We start from the raw sequence: 19,713 nt of genomic DNA on the forward strand, positions 1-19,713 counted from the left end.
GGGTTCTTTGCTTATGTTGCCCCGAGCACTATCAATAAGTGCTATGGCAACAGACGCATCATGATGTACACAGAGCGATGAGGAGACATGACACAAACATATACAGGATTGTGGCTCATTTAGTCATGTACTGTATATCGAATGTTGTAGAGAAACACTAAAACTTATAACATATTAAAACTGAGTGGCTGTCATTTAGACGTAAATTTGACCTATTGGTTACCCAATCTAATTATTGTTAGCAGTTACCTTTTCTGTAAAACTAGGTCACACTGAATATTAATATTAATAATAAAATGTATTAAATTGTTAAACCTCGGAGGATTAGGATGCATTTTCAGCAGCTGACTGTCAATCAGATATCGGAGCTTCCTTGAACGCACCGTCTCTCCTTGTAGCTGCATTATCAGATGGCAATAACATAACTTTAAAAATAAAAGGAAACTAAAATATCACGTGATGGATTAACAACAGCGTTAATTGTAACTGATATGAAGCCAAATATATGACTGCTGCAAGCTAGCCCACTTATTTTGAAAAGGTTAAAAGTTGCAAAACTACTGGTCCGATCCCTCAAAGTCCAGTCCTTGATTATTCCTTCTTATTTGGCCCCCCTGACAATTTGCAAGACTTTTCAAAACTTTCTTTCCAACTTTACAGCCATCTACAACAAACTGTTCATCACTACCTATCTTGATGCCACTTCTCTCTCTCTGTCTGTCTCTGTCTCTCTATTTTTAGCACTCTTTCGCAGATTAGGGGCCTATTTATAGCCCCTCTTATGTTGTCCAATAAGAGGGCTCTCTGTGGGAGAATGGCAGCGTCACAAGGATTCACACACTTCCCACTTGGCACCAAGCCCAACCTCCCTCCCTCCCTCTCTCTCTCTCCCCCATACAGTCCATACTACCCTCTCCCTCTTTTGCCTCCTCCTCCCATCCGACTGTTCTCCTCCTCCTTTCTGCCCCTGTCTCCTCCCTCTCCATACCCGCCGCCCCCCTCAACTATACAGGGTGGCTACTGGCATAGAGCCCACAGCTTCAGTGGAAACTTTACACACAGGAAAGAGCCACATGACAACCCGCCACGGCCTGACAGCATGTGTTTAAAAAAAATGTACTTACAAAAAGAATCTGTAAAGACAAAATATCTCTACTGAACTACCTAGACATACTAAAATAACCATTCCTCAAACGGCATGGCATTCATAAACACTACGCTCCCCTGCTATACTGAGAAATATGCAGACAGAGAAACATTCATATGGACAGATTGGAGTTTTTTTTCTTCTTCTTCTTCTTTTTCTTCTTCCCAACTTTTTCCCCCCTTAAAAGAGGACATTACATAATTCTCCAAACACTTCCTCTCTAAGCCGAGAGCACTCTGGCGTTTTATCACACACACACACACACACACACACACACACACACACAGACACACACACACACACACACTTGACATATCCAAGCAGACAGGCAGCCTGTTCGGGCGGTCTGCATCACAGTCGCTATGACAACGGCGGGAGAACAATCCACAAAAACAGCCACTCGGGAGCAGGGGGGGGGGGAGAAAGAGAGACAGACAGACAGACAAAGAGAGAGAGAGAGAGAGAGAGACAGTCAGACAGACAAAGAGAGGGGGAGAGAGACAGAGAGACAGACAGACAAAGAAGGAGCGAGAGAGAGACAAAGGGAGAGAAAGGGGGGGGGGGGGTGCTAATGTGAAGCTCATGTGTACGTGCAGCTGTACCAACTCAGGCCCTTTGCCATTTCTTTGCCGGATTCCCAAATCTGTTTCCTTTACCTGGCCTCTGCTCAGAGTCACATTTAATTTCCAGAACATCTGCCTTTTCCTTGTGTTTTTTCCATGACAAGAGATTCACAAATAAACATGATCACACAAAAAAACTAACCTTGCCTCTCCACTTAAATTCCTCCTTATTACACGCCAGAGGCTTGATACCATTTTTCTACCAGTACAAAATTCAACCAGATCATTTTGGTCCTCGGGTATTCAAGTCCAATAACCAGTGCTGCAGAAGGAAAAGGCTCCAGATCAGTGACTGGTTGCTTGAACACTCGGGTTCAAAGTAGTCAAAGCAGAAGAGACTTATTGTTACAGAACGTCTGGGCACATTTCGGGAAATATATTGGGAACCTGTTGGATGAAACAAGAATAAAAGCCCCTGAATACCAGGTCATCGGCGATCGGTGAGAATCTGTCAACTCGTTTTTTTAAAGTGCATATTGCCCAGTCGGCACTAGTCTGCCCGTTGTTGAGCTTGATGACCATACAATCCCTGAAACGGCTGTTGAAAATAATAAATGAATAATTAGCATAAAAAGGTCCAAGTCTGATGTTGCCCAAGCCAAAAAACGTAACCGATCTGCCCCCGAATATTAAGGTATTGTCTAATCAATACAGACTTTTTGTCGATCATAACTGAACCACATATACTCTTATTTCAGGTATTTGTGAAGCATATTTCCATGACTTTTTCCAAAACTTTCTGGGTTATTTATTTTTCCCAATTTTTTCCGTGCCTTAAAAATGGTCATTTTGAGAGGTTATTCATCAAAACCGGTATTTAGCACTAAATGCATTGTGCAGCTGAGGCTGATGGGAATGTCATTAGTTTAGCATGTATTTGCTTATAAACCAAGTGTTGCACAAAATGCTTTGCCAGTCCATCTGGTCATTGTGGATTTCACTGGATGGGTGAAAATATTGACCTGCTGCAGACAAAGACAAGGAATAAGATGCTATTAGTTACTTTAAGACACTCGGCACACAAATCCAATCCTGCTCTTCATCAGCTGTGATTACATGTGACTCGTTGTCATTGCTGTGTCTGAAACTACAGAAATGTAGCATTTAGTCTCCGATATGGGGTTGAACAGGCCTCTCACCTAAACCCACAGGGTCCATTCCCAGAGACTGATTCCAGCACAGCTTGAGACATTTGAAGTGAAAGAATATCTCTTTGTCTGTGTCTGTCTGCATGCTGAAAGCAGCTTACATTTGCAAAGACCATATTGTTTTTCTCAAACCCCCTTGGCTGGCACACGGGTGTAATGAACTGGAAATGAAATGGTGAGGAAAACACACTGTTAATGTTCCAAAATATTTAGTGTATGTGCATAAGTAAGATTAGGACTTTTCCGTCTCTCCAGAGACCTCCGTTGGCTGACAGTTAGGATCCTCAAGGGGCTCTCTTTGTTATGTTTTGTGCAGCAGTCATTAAGTATCCATTAAAAAACTCAACGGCTCCTTAACCGTCAACAAGCCAAAAATAAAACAAGAATCCCGCGCTTGCCATTTTCATGAACAGGGAAAAGTGACAATTACAGAGCTTGAAAGGAGCGTAATCGCTGCTCTTACCTGCCTCGGTGGAAGTGCCGCATTTTCAAACTGTTACAACTTCGACTTTTAGGGCATTATCACTAGGAGGGGTTCAGCCGAGCTTTAAGCTGCTAACTCCACAAAGCGCACTTGGCAAGCCTCATACTGTATCTGACCTAAATCTGCTCAAATTCTTTAGGGAAATGTAGTTTTTATTGGCTATTTTTGCTACTCCGCACTCCTCTTGTGAGTTCCTGTGCTCTGTGTGATGAAGGGAGACGTTTGTGACAGCAGAGAGCATGGTAAAGGTCTGCCGATCTTGTCTCCTTAGAGTCCACAGTCTTTGCAGGAGGAGAAGGGGAGGCAGACAGAGACGGGAAAGGAAAACGAGTGATACAGAATGCAGGGGTTGAGAGGATATTGTGATATGCAAAGGCTGGCAGGGAGAAAGGCTGAGCGGAGGAGAGGGGATGAAAAAGTGAGACTGAAAGGTGAAGGGAAAATGGCACTTAGTGTCAAGACAGAAGAACAAGAAGCGGAGTGAAGTCAGGACACAAAGTGATAACAGACAGACTAGGAGACGCGGAGACAGAATAAATGTTCTCAGTGACATAACGATTCTTAATTGGTTCAAACCAATATGAAACACGACTACAATCTATCACAAGTATCATATACGTTATTATTATCAAACCACACAATGTCATAGGCATCTCCACTACAGTCCAGCATGGTCACTATTTCTAGCAGGAACGCAGCGACGCAACAGCCAGTGCTCTGTTTACATTCTCTCCAATGCCGTCACGACAAATTATGTAGATAATTTAAAAGTATTAATAAATTAAATGAAAGAAAAAAGAAGAGACACATTGTGGTGGATGTTAAATGAAAGCAATAACTTGGATGAACATGCTTTCCCATGAGCTTCTCTTAAATAGATACCGTTCTCGTGTTCTTAAATGTAAATATGAAGCTACTGCCAGCAGCCAGTTAAGTTAAGTTAACTTGGCATTAAGACTGGAAACAAACGTAATAAAATGAACCTATCAGCACCTCTACAGCTCACCAACTAACATTTCATTTCCTTTTTGCAGTGGGAGATTTAGAATTTAGAGGCGCAAAGATGTTTCCACTTTGGACAGGCTAGCTGCTTCCAGTCTTTATGCGAAGCTAAGCTAAGCTAAGTGTCATATACATACATATATTTTCAAGTCTTAAGAATAATAGTAGATCTGGGTCAATTAAACCAAAAATGCAAACATATAAAGTGTCCAATAACATGTTGCTTTAAGTATTTAATACTAGTATTAGTAAAAACCTTATAACACAAGCCTAAAGAGAGAGGGCAGAAAGTCAGTGTGGTTTTGAAAAGAGCAGCTGGCATGTTTCCTTGGTTGTGATCGCTGTTGCTGCTATTTTAGGAACCATTCAGGAAGTGATATGCAGCCAGGCTGCTGACAGAGTATTCAGCTCAACCAAACACAGCTCAGCTCTTCACAAACCAAAACATGCACAACTGGATGGAACAGGGAGACGGCGCCCAAAGAGAAAAGAAGACGGCAACCACGCGGAAGCTGTACATCTGTACGGAGATTTTACATCTCCATTTGTTCTATTTTCCTTTATACATTTGTGTAATTCGTTTAGCAGAGCAGCAGCACTAGCTGCTTACCACAGACACAATCCATATACTGTATGATCCAGTTTCAGTTAGAGTGTCTGTTATGGTTTCAATTTCACAGATTTCACCTTTTCTCCCCACTACAACTTCTGTCTTTTTACGTGGTTAAAATGTGTTTTGCAACCGTCCACATTGCTTAACTCCTTTGACGGTTCTCTTGTTCTCATTCCTCTTGAAACTGGAATGCTGACTACTATTGGTATGAGTGAGCACCTAAAACAACAACAACAAAAAATCTAAACTATTCATTTAATTCAAGGTCCACTCCAAAAGTAAGTCAAAGTCAAAATAAGTTGACGGAGTTAACTACTTTTTTTTGTCTTGAGGCCAATAATTAAGAAACACCCTCAACATCAGTATTTCCAAAATGGCAAGTTAATGATCGCCACATTCCTTTAGGCCTGTGTGAGGAAAAATAAATCAGAAGACACCGACAACATCCACCCCAGATCTCTCTTCTTCTTCTTCTTCTTTTAATAATAAGTAATCAAACAATCAGTGTCATATTTCTAGGTCCCACTGCTGCAGTAGCATAAGTCTTCCAGTCTGAAAGCAGCCGGCATAAATCAGTTAGGAGACAGTGGCATAGCAACTATGTCAACCATAACTGTCTGACCACACGGTTAATATCCTCCCTCACACTGTCCTGCTCTGCCCCACTGTGTCCTCCCTCCATCTTTTCCTCCGTATTGCCCTCTGCAGTATTATCAGATAATGTGTTTTTTTCCCCCCCTTTCTACTCCTGCACTGCAGCCACTGTGGCACAATTACCCTGGCTGCTGCACTAATGGCTATTGATGCAGCTGAGGGCCTCACACTCACACTCACACACACACACACAACACACACACACACACACACACACACACACACACACACACACACACACACACACACACACACACACACACACACACACACACAGTCATAAAAAATTCATGACACTGGCTCAATAGGAAGGTGCGGGGGTTCTGATCAGCCCTAGAAAGAACAACAAATGTCATTTAACAAAAGGAGGGAAGAGGCAGATGATAGCAGTCTGGACATTTCACCCAAAAAAAAAAAGAATCATCAGGTAAAGTTCAGACCTGTTACTTGAAAATGTGGGTATGTGCACAGATCTGTGGGTATAAAGTCGCAGCCTGTGTATATGTGCCAGTGTGTGTTGCTGGAGTCCGTGTGGTAAAGTAATTCCCTCTTAGCGCTGGATTTCTCCCCGCCACCGACCTGCGCTGAGAGAGCTTTAGAGTGCTAAGCCTGCTAGCTGAGACTGAACCAGGGATCACTGGAGACAAGGGGCAAAGCGATGTAGGGAGGGATGGAGAGGGGAAAGAGACGGCAAAGCACAGGTGGGATGTGAATGATCCAAAGGAAAGTGGGAAGGGAAAGTTAGAAAAGAGGAAACACAAAAGGTCAAATGGATGTAGGTACCAGGGCAACACGCCGCCGGCGGATTTAATGAGCTCAAATCGTAGATCCGAAAAAGATAAAACGCCGGTAGTTGCTCGTACGAGGCCGCCGTTATACGCATCGACATGTTCATGATGCGATGCAACTTCACTTGCTAAAATATGCGAGACGAGCAAATGTTCACCTTTCATAGTTGTTTTGATGCAGCGAGCTAAACTGCGGCTGCGCAGTGGGACATCTCACTCGTTCCGCAACGTCTGGGTGCTATCTAAACGCAGACACCGCTGTGGCGTTTCGCGGTTCGCGGCACATTTTGACTCGCCTTTCCGCCATTACGCCGGAATCGTCTTTCTGTCTAAAAGGGGCTATTGATTGAGTTCAAGAAAATCTTTTTTGTAGGTGACGGTTTAAAGGACTGAGTTTAAAAGGACAAAACCAGAAGGTCATCGCGTCATTGCTGGGCTGAAAACGGTCCTGAGATATTTTCTCAGTAGTCACCCCTGAATAAGTGCTCTTTTTTCAGTTTTTTTGTTCAAATAGATCACAAAAGAAAATCTATATTTCTATACTTAGCAGATTACACTTCAAATCCACACATTTCAGAGGGGAATAGGAAAATGGATTATGTAGGATTCTACATAAAACATACAAAATAAGATTATTGCATTGTAAAATGTAAACTATTTGAATTGTTAACATTTAGTGGGCTACTGCAAAGCAGGAACTTGGGGTTCAGTGTCGCGCTCAAAGACACTTACAAGACAGTACAAGCCATGGATTGAACCCCCAACCTCATGATAAAAGGTCAACATGCTCTAACTGATGAGCCACAGATTAAAATCAGTGATCCAGAGTGTTTTTGGCTTGTGACACAGAACACAAACGAACACATCTTGTCAAAGAGACATTGCTAATGTGGTTTACATAACAGTCAGATGCCTAAAGAGGTAGAACTATTCAATAAAGTATATAGTATATAGTATATAGTCAAAATAAGGTTGGGAACCAATAGACTATACCAAACTGTAGCTAAATAAAGTAGCTTTAAGTAATTAGCTAAAAATGTCATTTGTAAGGGAAGGACGCAATTACAATATGGTGTCCTCAAAAGGTTGTATGATTTTTATGATTAAACCAGGACCTTGTTTATGTTGGCTCAAAAACTGACAGGCAAGGACACTAAATACTTTATATCCAACGCCTATGTTTGGTTACTAAAAAGGTCACTTGCAGAGCGCAGACCTCCGCCAAGGCCGTTTCCATTAGTGAAAAATAGTGCTTGTATCCACGCTGTGATTCAGACACACTCCAAAATGTAAAGGGTTCTTCCTTGGGGCATGCTATAACTTTCCACAAAGGTTCATGATAATTAACTATTTTTTTCTGACACCTTTTAATAGCAAAGAAGTATGCGCTAGGGTTGCTTGTTACCACTTGACTGCAACTTTGAGCAAACATGCTTAAATACAAACCATAGACTATAAGAAGTGGTTGGTGGACTACGGTTATGAGGTCTCGAGTTCGGCATTTTGCAACCAGTGAACGGAGGTGACCCTATTTGGACCGCATACCCTGCCTACTTTACTCTAAATGGGACCAAGACTTGAAACTTTTGATTGAGAGGATTAAACTCATGTTTAAATCAAGCAAAAATTAGGGTCATCTTCTCATGAAGTTCCATGCAATCGGACTACTTTTTCCAACAAGAGGAGCACTTCCGCATTGGCTTCACTCTTCAGAACCAGATGTTGCCGCCTGATACAATACACACATACGCTGGTCACACTTTTGCTGTAGACACACATGTTCCAGCCAAGCACAACTGTTCCAGACTTTATGTTACACACTGTGCTGAGTGTCTATGCACGCATCCACACATAACATTCTTTTTCTACCCTACATTTATCCTACTAGAAAGTAGTGTAAAAAAAGAAGAATTTTTATATACACAACAGTGGGTGGTCAACTTCAGGACTCTGTTACCAAGGTCATTAGTTAAGAATGGCTGCTTGGTTGTAGAATAGTCTCCTAAAAAAGCCAAAATGAAGAGGCATTTAGCTGGGGCTGTTTTTGATTCCACACATGGTGGTGTGTACGGATGAAATAAACATTTCATATGCTACAAGTTAGATGATGAACATTAAGTCATGACTGTAGAAGCAGAAATATTTGCCATCGCGCATCCGCTCAAATATCTGCATGCAAATTAATTCACTCTACTCTCACATGTATGAGGAATGCAATGCACATATGAGCATGTACGCTCTCTCTTACAACTTGTGGTGGATCACAGGAGCTAGGCGTCTCCGATAACAGCCTCATCTATATTTGACGGTTTGCGTGTATGTGTGAGGACATGCGGTTGAAAGGAACAGAGGCGGGTTTCCCATTGTTCCAGTATCAATAATGCCGTTCAGGTGCTTCTTGAATGCTATGCTAACTATTGTATGTAAAGCAAGCTAGCAGCCCAACAAAATCCAAACAAAAGGACAGCACCAGCACTAAACCACCACTGACAACAGCACTGAAGACACTGGAGGAGTCCTTACAGGGGTCGATTGGATGTAACATTTATAAGGCACTTTACGTCTCTTAGTGAACCAGCAGCTTTGTATTGTAATCTCTTCCAGAGCTACATTGGCCAGGCTGTTATAATGGCCAATATTAAGTTACTGCAGATACATCAGTACATGTCAGCTGATAAATGAAAAGACACTTCACAACCGAAATGCCAAACATCATAACCGAATAGTGCCTTTGTTTCATAGTTTCTCCAAAGGAATGTACGGTTTATTATTCAACTCAAAAATCTCCTGTTCAGTAGATATCTGGGTCGCAACACTTTAATAGCATGTCTGTTCATGTTTCATTCAAAAAAATAATAATAATAATTCAATGAATTGTTTGGTCTATGCATTCATGAAAAATAAGTTTTAAAAAAAACGTATAGTTTACTTTTATATATGATGTGTGTGCAGGGCTCTGTTAGAGGACAGGAATGGGATCCTACCAGAGGACGGTTTTAACTTTGCAGCAGTTAAAACATAAATAGCAGCTCCCAGGATTAAGCTAGCACTAACTAGAAGGATGGAGTCAAAAGATTAAGTTGAACAGAATATTAAAGCAGGCCATGAACCACTCGCAGGCTGCACTGTCCCGCTCTGAGCCGGCGTCTGTATCAACAACACTGTTTTACCAAAAAAGTGTCTTATTAAACTTTGTTGTGCGTGTTATGTATTATTTGGTTGAAAAGACAAAGTTAACTCTCAAAGAAATCACATAAACTCAAGTATAGGGGACATCAGATGACTGCATGTATTTTCTAAATTAATACATTTACCATTATAACATTTTTAATTCATACTTTCACAAACTTTCCTGACATTTTCGATTTTTGCCTAAAACTGTTTGGACAGCAGTTTGTTGTTGGGTCAACAGCCTAAACAGGGAATAGCGCTCCCTTGCTTATTCAATTGTTCGTGCCAAATGTGTGTGTGTTCATGTAGAACATGTGAACGAGCTGGTGTGGAAGCGAATGTGGTCACAGATGCCCCAAATCCAAAACATCCAGAGTTTGTGGCATGTGTGTAGGGACTGAGAGTCCAGAGGTAGAAGAAGCTTTACAATTAAAAAAAGTGACAAAAAATGTATAAACTGTACATGGGAGCAGAAAAAAAAACACATATGTGAAGAGTTTAAAAGACAGAGTCAGTGGCGTGCAATGAGTCAAAAACGGCATGTCTGTGATGTCATGGGTGTATGACGACGTCACTCTCTGCGTGCGCTCGTACGTACTGAGTGAGTGTCAGCTCCGTGCCAGCTCAGTGGTTTAAATATAGCACACGGGAAACAGTCCCAGCTGATATTAATGCTATGGCCACCAATACCCATCTACACTATATTAACACTGTAACGCTGAAACTGGAGAAGTAGTGAACAGAGGGAGGAGAGGAAGGGAGGGAGGGAGGAGAGGAAGGGAGAGAGAGGGTAGGCCTCGGATTCATGAAAACTCAGCCGCCCACACTCCGGCCTCTGCTGCCAAGAGTTGAGCAGGACACAACAGTGTGTGTGTGTGTGTGTGTGTGTGTGTGTGTGTGTGTGTGTGTGTGTGTGTGTGTGTGTGTGTGTGTGTGTGTGTGTGTGTAAATTCCTCTGCGAGGTGGACGCCAAGGAGCGAGCAGAGCTGTAGACATACTGTCCTGAGCTACTGTGTTTTAGTGAAACTAACAAGCCCCTCACTGTGCACCTCGGCCTCACAGCTGTAAACTTGTTAGCGATTAGGTAATCAGATCTGACTGGATGTTTTGTCAGAAAGTACAGGTCAGAATTCTGTCTTTTTTTTTTTTTACACAACATCGTGGCCCGTTGGTCCACTGACACGTGCTGGTAACTGAAGGGTCACGAGATTGATCTTCCCAACAGTCAACATAAAAAAGCCTGCTTACAAAAAGCCCAGTAAAACATGACTACAACTAACGGTGAACATGTACTGTAGTTCGTCTCTGCCCTTAGATAACTAGCCAAAAGTAGACAATGTCACATCACGCTAAGATAATGAATACAACCACAGCGATGTTTGACGGGATAGAATACGTCAACAAATGTCAGATTTTGGTGTCACTCGCTCAGTATCAACTTGCAGGTTTCATTTTAAGACTCATAATTTTGTACTGGCATTTATCAATCAGATAAAGGACAAAAAATTACAAGAAGAACACGCTGAAATCTCTTCCCAGGCCTGAATGCTCATTTACTTTGACCTCTCATGCAACAGTCAACAAGGTTATTAAGAATGATTTCTCCTTTTGTTTCTGGTGTTCCAATGATTGAGTGGTCCAGACCATTTGAGACTGGACCACGAACCACAAGAGTCGTGATTGAAACTCCATCTGAGCTGTTGTACTGCTCTCTCCTCTGCAGAAAGAAAGCAACCAGTTAAACTTTAAGCGTAGGACGATTTCACGTCCCCTACTCAAATGCGGCCAAACAGAGATATCGGTGCATAAAATGACCTTGCATTTAACACCATAATGCAATCATTCGTTGGTTTTTGCTCTGCAATTCAGCGTCAGATTTCACCTATTGATAACACCACTGCAACAAAAGGTGGATGTATTGCAGCATGTACATGCCAAGTGCACAGGCATAAACATGCCCGTTTACGCAGACACCCGATGGAGTTAAACAGACATGTGCATATATGCCCTATTTGGTCCTTAAAGGGGACATATCATGCTTATTTTCAGGTCCAATGCTCACATTTTAACATCTCTCTCTTCAAGCCCCCGTCCCCAAAAACCCCAGTTTGCTTTTGCGAAAAACATGGCACAACTTTACAAAGGCGATTCTCAAGAGATAGTCAGATCAGGGGTGGTATATTCTAATGAGCCTGCATATGACATGGGATGGGGAGTCAAATCTGAGTGGCTTGTTGAATGACATGTTTTCTGATCTATGCAGCTCACACAAAAAACTGACAGGTTTTATTATTTGTGGGTTGGTACAGATGCCCAGATATATGTGCACAAGCCCTGAAATCGTGAGTTTTATGACATGTTCCCATTCAGGTGTATGTACCGTTATCGGTTAGCTGAATGTGACTCTTGTGTTGATGTGGAAGCCACAGCTGCAGACCACTTTATAAGTCTGAGGTTTGTGTGTTTGCACTTGCAGTGGACAAAGCTATCAACACGCCTTCAGTAACCCCCAAGGAACTATAATTATTGGCTTTTACAATGTGTCTGCAAGTAGGACACCGTCTGTTTGCTTCTAAACCATTATATCACCCATCATGCCCATCACCATAACTTACGGCATTTATGCAACTAATCCAGAGTATAAACAGCAGTGCAGAAGTTCCTAATATGTAAAGGAATCACTGACTATCCAGGTGCCAATGTTGTGATACGGGGTCCACTGACCGTAACCAAAGGTGGCCTGTTGTTTCGCAAGCAACCCTCTCATTATCACAGAATTACAAGTTTGGAAGGGTCCAGCTTGTGAAAGTGAATATCAGCAATGACTGTGTACAAGCGTACAATCAGGCTTCATATGGTTATACTGGGAATACCACACATAGTCTGGAGCCCTTTTTCTGTAGCTACTGGTTCGAATGTTTTGTTTGCTTCTATACTGCTTGAATGACGTCAAGGAAATGGTGGGAAAGCCAGAACAAGCTCCCAGTGTCTTCTTTTCCTTTCTCAATAATAGTTAGCCTATAAACACAAACACACGCTTTCCATAATTATAGGCTTGCCCCCGCCACGATGTGGGTGTGTCTGAGAACCATTAGACCAAAGCGCAGTGGGATGCATGTGACAATACCAAATGCTCAAGAATATCACACCAAGACGGCGTGTGGACCGTGGAATTACATGTCTATTATTTACTATGTATAACTATAATCTTACATCTGAATAACCACTGTTGCTGTCGAACACTGTGTCGCTGCTTTTATCCCTAGAAACACATTGATTTTCATCTATTTACCTTTTAAGTACATTATAGACATCGCTGACATTCTTCAAAACTGACAATTTCCATATTGAGACTGCAAACCAAACAAGAACAGCAGCACACACACACACTTCACAACCAAAGAGTGATTTGTGTAATTTCAGCCCACGGTTGTGAAAGTCTTCATATACAACTAAAGCATGACATGTGAGCACATTTGCACAATCTTGTAGGCGCAGGTGAAACTGCCTTTAAACACACCTTCTCAACACAGTGTATTTTTCAAAAAGGGTGCACCTTACAGATTGTGGGGTGCATCGTGCATGTGATGTGTGCAGCTACATTAACAGCACGCTTGGTTTTTTCCTAGAATGCCTGCTTCTGTAGCGACTACATACAGCCATCTAGCTGCAGCTCCGTTCCTCAGAGGGAAAAAACGGGAGAGGGATGGCAGACTTTTCACTCGTTTCCTTTCATCTGCTTTACAAGTCATGCCTAAACAAGAACTTACGATGTCGTATTAAAAGGGTACGAACACCGAGCTCTCTCTCTCTGTAAGTCGGCTAACGAATGCTGTGTGTTTGCATGCGAGGTGTCACCATTAGTGACTGTGAGAGGAGCAGAGGGATGCCACTGTGTCTTTAAGTAGTAATCCCTCCGTTCTCTGAGCGTTTTTTGCCAGCCATCTAATGCGTGGTTCGGTTTAACGTCCACAAGGGCCGCTGGGAGGTCCTGCACTATTACAATCACTGCTGCTCTCTGAAGCGCTAGCTGGTCAGGCTTGCGTGGATCCTAAATGACAACCGACATTAAAGATGTTCTGATTTTGCATTTCAAAAAAAGGGGGAGGAACTGGGACTCATTGGAGCAACAAAAGAGACAATGATGTTGACATCCCTAGAATGTATCCTTTGGGCTTTTCTAAAAAGGAAACTGGAGCTTGCCCACGAGAGATGCGGTGTGATTGGGGGGCACTACACTGTTTGCCGGTGTCTGTCTCCATCTCGGGGATATTAGGATATTCTCTTTGTAAATTACACAATCCAATTATATAAAGTTCTGATCTGCATCTGTCAATAACAAAAAAAGACTCCCAACAAAGATCCTCATGTGACCGCCATGTCAGCACTGCCCCCTATCAATAGGAAATTACTGGAGCATTCCTATAAAAGTTTTGGTGTTTTAGAAAGAAGAGCCTCCTTGTGAAATGTGTCATGTGATCACCATGGTGAAAATCCACAGTCAATTATGAATGAATCTCACAAAGTTTCTCACATTGTTCGGTAACTATGTGGCAACATTCTCAAGTATTTTCTAAAAGTTTGACGGCAGGATGCTTTCGGTGAGGAGGTGGCTGTGATTGGGTGTTTGCAACACTGTGTGGGACTAGCTGTGAGAGTATGTTACAAAGGTTACAGAACAGGCTGGAGCATAAAGTGCTACTGCTGAGTGCGAGGAAGCAATGTTGCAACGTACAATGCTGCCTGTCTTGCAGCAACAATGTGCACCCGATAGGAAAGAACAAGAAAGGAGAAGTTGTTTTCATGCAACAACGATAGAGAGAGAGAAAAAAACCCTCCGAGAAGTTAGAAGGTTTGGAGGTGGAAAAACATCTGAACTCTTAACAATTAGCAGTGCTTTACAAACGTTCAGCCTCCCTTTGAGCATAAAGCACCACTGATCTTGCAATTATCACACTGTCAGGTTTGTCATTTCCAAATCGTGCAACCCGAGTAAACCCCTTTTTTTCAGCGAGGACTGGATTTCTTTGTAAACAAAGGCGATAGTTGGCACTGTGGCTTGAACAAAAAAAAAAGTGATGTGTGAGTTTCCAACGCAATTGCCAGCGCTCAGTGAACGTGTTTTCAACAAGTTTTGCAGTGGTGAACACGCTTGCAGGGTGTCATGAAGATGTTGTTGGGGTTGACAGAGAAAGGAAATGAAAGACAGAGAAGCGTGTTTGTGTAAGATAGTGTTGGGGTGTTACAGTGGGGCGCCTTGGTCGTGATTGAGAGCTCGTCCTTACCGCTATGAGCGTGTTATTCCTCTGTTCCGTGGACGAGGCAGAGTCCGGGTCGGGCTGCTTGCTCTGGGGCTGCTTGCTGCTGCCGCCGGCCGACTTCTTGGCCCTCTGCTCCAGACTCCGCTGGTACAGGCTGACCGTCTCCCTCCGCTCTATCTCCAGCTGCTCGGCGTGCGCCTGCTGGTACCTGTTCTCGCAGTTGACGTGGTGTCTCCGGCAGCCCTCTATCCGCTGCCTCAGCCTCTCCACCACCGTGCTGTGCTTAGGTATGCCCCCCGTACCGGCGGCCACCACGCTCCCGGCGCCCGGGTTCATGCTGTTGTTGATGCAGATACTGCCGTTGGGTCCGGCAGCGGGGGAGGCGAAGTCCCCCATCGCTAGGCCGAGTGGCGGCTATTTTGGAAGAACTTTTCCTCTCCCCGTCAAGCTCACCGCCACCACCGCCACCTCCTCCTCCACCTCCACCTCCGGCCACCTCCTCCCGGCCACCTCCACCACCTAGTGTCCTCTCTCCCTCTCTGTCCTCCCCCCGGCGGAGGGTCCCGAGCAGCCGGGCAGCGGGGACGGGGAAAGGTGCTACCGACAACGGCCGCCGAAGCGAGCAACAACCGGGGGGTTTAAAGGGCTTGGAGCCGAGTAGTCATACGCTCGCGAGTGGCCGTTTTCTTCGTCCCTCTTCGGCGCTGTTTTCCAAACAGACGGCTCCCAAAATCACAAATAAAACCCAGCCTGGGTGAGACGAGGGCAAGCCCCGAACAGAATTAAACAATAAACCCGCTGCCACGCCGCCGACAACAACAACAAAAAAAAACACAACAATACGGTGAAGGAATGAACGTTAGCAGACTCTCTACGGTCATATACACACAAACCGTCCCGCGGTGGAGCAGCAGCGGCGGAGGCTGCAGCAACAGTCCACTCGCCGATTTACGGTGTTGTCCTTAGAGAAAAAGTTTTGCTGCCTGAACCGAACGGGCTCCGGAGTTTCCCAGTGAACTTGCATCTCATATGGTTTTGGTTTGAAAGAAATCCCGGTGAAGATGTTGTTGAGTTAGTGGGGGGGTAGGGGGGACCAGTACAAGCGCCCTCGGTAGTCCGGTTGTGAGGCAACTAGAGTCGCCCAGACGGCGCAAAACGCGGATATTGGAAGCGGTGGCGGAAGTCTGTAGTCACTGGCTGCAGCCTGCCACCATCACAATAATCAGGTCCGCTTCTCCACCATGCCAGCGGAGTGATATCAGGACAGGAGTTGAGTAAAAACCAGCTAGAGGCTGTGAGGAAGCCCGCTGACGGAAACTAGGAAAACCCGGAGTGGATTCATGCGTGTGTGGCGGAGAGGACCGAACTGCTCCCACCTACAATACGGATCATAATCCCTGAATTGTGAAATAACAAAAGAGTGACAGAGGATGTCAGACTTTTTTAAACACATTTATATGACGAAATCCATTTTAAGTAGGAACTGATGGCTGTTGGCCTGCTCATGTAATGCATTGTTTGGGTGTATGGCATAGTTTCATTATCAGTGTAGTCTATGACTCAGTGAATAATAGGCCTATACTCACTGAATATAGGAGGTTAGTAACACATGAAAGGGAAGCTGAGGGTTATAGCTTTCCTACAGCTTAAACCAAACAGTTTATATCCCTCGGTTATACCTATTCATCACAGAAAACCTACAACTTTACTTTTTGTTTTTAACACAGTTGAATGAATCAATCAAATTATCAGTAATGGTTCAGCTAATTGTAGCTTAATATATAATGGTGAACAGATAAATAGACACCAATTAGAACAGAAACTCTTTACACTTTGGGGAATTTAAGTGAATTTTCTATCAAGCATGACTGACAAAGACACGTTTCCATTTAAAGACCCCAATAGAAGAGCCAATATGCTTTAATGATATTTTAAAAATACTCCTGCCACAACGAAGCACAAGAAAAAAAAAAGACATTTTTCTATTTCAGATAAGAGCCATTAAGTCTTGGTTATTCTTTCTGACAACCACGTGATTCACATCTTCCTCTCAATTCTAATATTTGAGAATGGAAATGTTGTAATATAAAGTCATGTCGTGAATCACTGACACACACACACACACATTGCAAGGTGACTCCTCTTCCCAGTCACCAAGTCAACTCCAGAGATGGATCGCACATATTCACACGCACACATTCACACGCACACAAACGAACAACGTTGGGAATGTCATCCTCACAGACGTATGTGGTTTATTTCAGTGTTGTATGTCACAGTACAGGGCATTCTCTCTCTCTCTCTCTCTCTCTCTCTCTCTCTCTCTCTCTCTCTCTCTCTCTCTCTCTCTCTCCCGTTTATATTTTATCTACCATGTCATGTGGGAGTTGTGAGTTTCATCCCAGACTGTTCAAGCCATATGTGCTCCCTTGTTTCTTTCTAACCATCCCACCAACACACACACACACAATCATTCCCCATCACACACACACACACACACACACACACACACACACACACACACACACACACACACACACACACACACACACACACAGACACTGTAAACCAAAGAGACATGGACCTGCACGCTCACATCCACACACTTGCACAGTTGCAATATTAAAAGTATTATCAATGAGGCGTGTATGAGCACAGGTGATGAAAATGTCTAGCACAAATGTGTGTGTAGGATAGCCTGGATAGTTCCTAGCTTCACTTTCCCAAAGTGTACAACGTTCTCCCTTTTGTAGTATTTCAGAACTTCTACAGTCAGATTGCATGATCGTCAAATGCTGTGTATTCAAAGACATTTTTCAAAAAAGGCTTTAAACTAACTCCAATGTTAACCTACCCGGGTATTTATTAGAAGGTCAGAGAAACCGATGAAATGTAGAGAGCTGCAGGGATGACGTGTTTTTGTAGGCCAACCACGGAAGTCAGCATCGCCCTGGTTCCCTCCACAAAAAGCCAATGGGATTTTTCCATTGGATTATTTTTTTGTATTATTGTAGGAAATAAGCTCTGTGGCACAAGTTTATCATACTTACACATTTTGTTCACCAATGAAAAGCATGTATATGATTTTTGAAGTGTAAATACAGTCACAAGAAGTAAAAAAGTCTATAAAGAAATGTTGCATGAGCATCACACTGTTCACCATTGTGCAACCACAAAAAGACTGTGGAAGACTAATTATTATGGATATATTATTTTATTGATACAGCAACTTTTCCCAACATAAATAAACATGATTTCCACTCACACTTTTAAATTCACAACAACATACCACAACTTGTCTCACCGAAAACCATCAAGTTACGGACATTTCGTGGTGGACAGTCAGGTGAAACCGAACTGTACTCCTCTTCTAGTAATCAGTATGTGGGGGAAACCTTTACATTTGTTCTGGTCAAGGGGAAATCTCTTGGAGCGCAGGAATGGCACAGCAGCATCAGCTAACAGAAGAACAATTATGAAGTTATGAGGAGCAGTTGAATGGAGGAAAAAAAATTGTAAAGAAAACTTTGTCAACTTTTCCCAGCAAAAAGCATGCATCACCAAAATACAAAAACAAGGATATCACATTCCATCAAGACATGACAATGGCAAGGGAAGAATAACAGTGGCAAAAGCAAATGATTATTGCTACACTCTTTCTGACTGTTTCATCATCCCCCATCTGCCAGACCTGAAGCCGTGAGGATTTTCTTGGAACATCTTGGCTTTCTCTTTGCCTTATAGACGGAGAAAAGGCTTTGGTTCACTTGTTGTTGTTCGAGGTTGAGCAAGGAGACGTCTCCACTGGCCCTGGGCGAAATATTGGCTCAAATAACTCTCGCAAGTAATTCTTTTATGTGCTTATATAGAGCGCTACTCGTTAGAAGTGAATGACCCCTTGACTGAGGGAGCACCTTATCAATTTCAGCCAGTGACTGTGGAATTTAAATTAAACAGTTGATTCTTGTTTCAGTAACAAACACACTGCAGCCCACTGAGCTACTAGGACACATCTACGTAGACATTTCCTCCAGACCCAGATAATGTTGATGAAATGTCAAATAAATCGGCATGGTAACCGTGCAAATGATTGCAGCTCCGTAGTTGTCCACTTGCGTTCATACTGACAAGCTACTGGTATGTTACCCTTGACAACGTAGCTAAAAGCTTTGATTTCTGGCTTACGACCGATCATTTCTTAATTGTATTTCATTTTCCTTTTATAATGTGTTTCATTTGAACTTTGTCCTTTGGCTTTGACGTTTTATGTAAAGCACTTTGATTTGCCTTGTTGCAGAAATGTGCTCTATAAATAACCTTGCCTTGCTTTGCCTTCCCTGGTGTAGCAGCTGAAGCTAATGTTAGCTTTGCAGACCAGCTGGATGAGTTCCACAGCTCTGAATCCCGGAGGACCAGATTCAGAGCATTTGTATTAATAAGCTAAAAACAGTGATAATGTTAAAATGATCCGCCTGTTATCATTCATTTGGTTACTAGTAAGCTAGCTGATAGCATTAGCTGTGTGATTAAAAAAAAAAAAAAAAAGTCATCACTCCGTGGGTCTTTTTGAGTAAAAACATACAATCCGCTTTATCCTTTACATCTTAAAAATGATACACAGTGGTACTTACTTCTCTTTAAAAAGAAAATACCACAAAAAAGAAGTGCAAATCAGTGTAATAAAACACCAGAAAGCACAACAAAGCAGCAGTATTAGTTTCATCTTGTTCTATGAACAACTTAGAGAGTTAATGAATATACAGATTTTAAAGTTTTCAACAAAGATTTGAGCTCAATGCTAATCCCAGCATGCTAACATGCT

General features: G+C 42.8%; 1 protein-coding gene across 2 annotated transcripts in view; it reads right to left on the minus strand.

The window, feature by feature from the left end:
• The window catches only part of maml3 (mastermind-like transcriptional coactivator 3), a 93,829-nt gene extending 77,653 nt beyond the window's left edge, over positions 1-16,176 (minus strand). For both annotated transcript variants that reach the window (XM_084003267.1, XM_084003268.1), the window contains exon 1: positions 14,916-16,176. In XM_084003267.1, the coding sequence (XP_083859393.1) occupies positions 14,916-15,287 (372 nt within the window). In that variant the 5' untranslated portion in view covers positions 15,288-16,176. The remainder of the gene's footprint in view (positions 1-14,915) is intronic.
• Between the last annotated feature and the right edge of the window lie 3,537 nt (positions 16,177-19,713).

The sequence above is a fragment of the Eutrigla gurnardus genome (assembly GCF_963514095.1).
Source record: "Eutrigla gurnardus genome assembly, chromosome: 3".
NCBI lineage: Eukaryota > Metazoa > Chordata > Actinopteri > Perciformes > Triglidae > Eutrigla > Eutrigla gurnardus.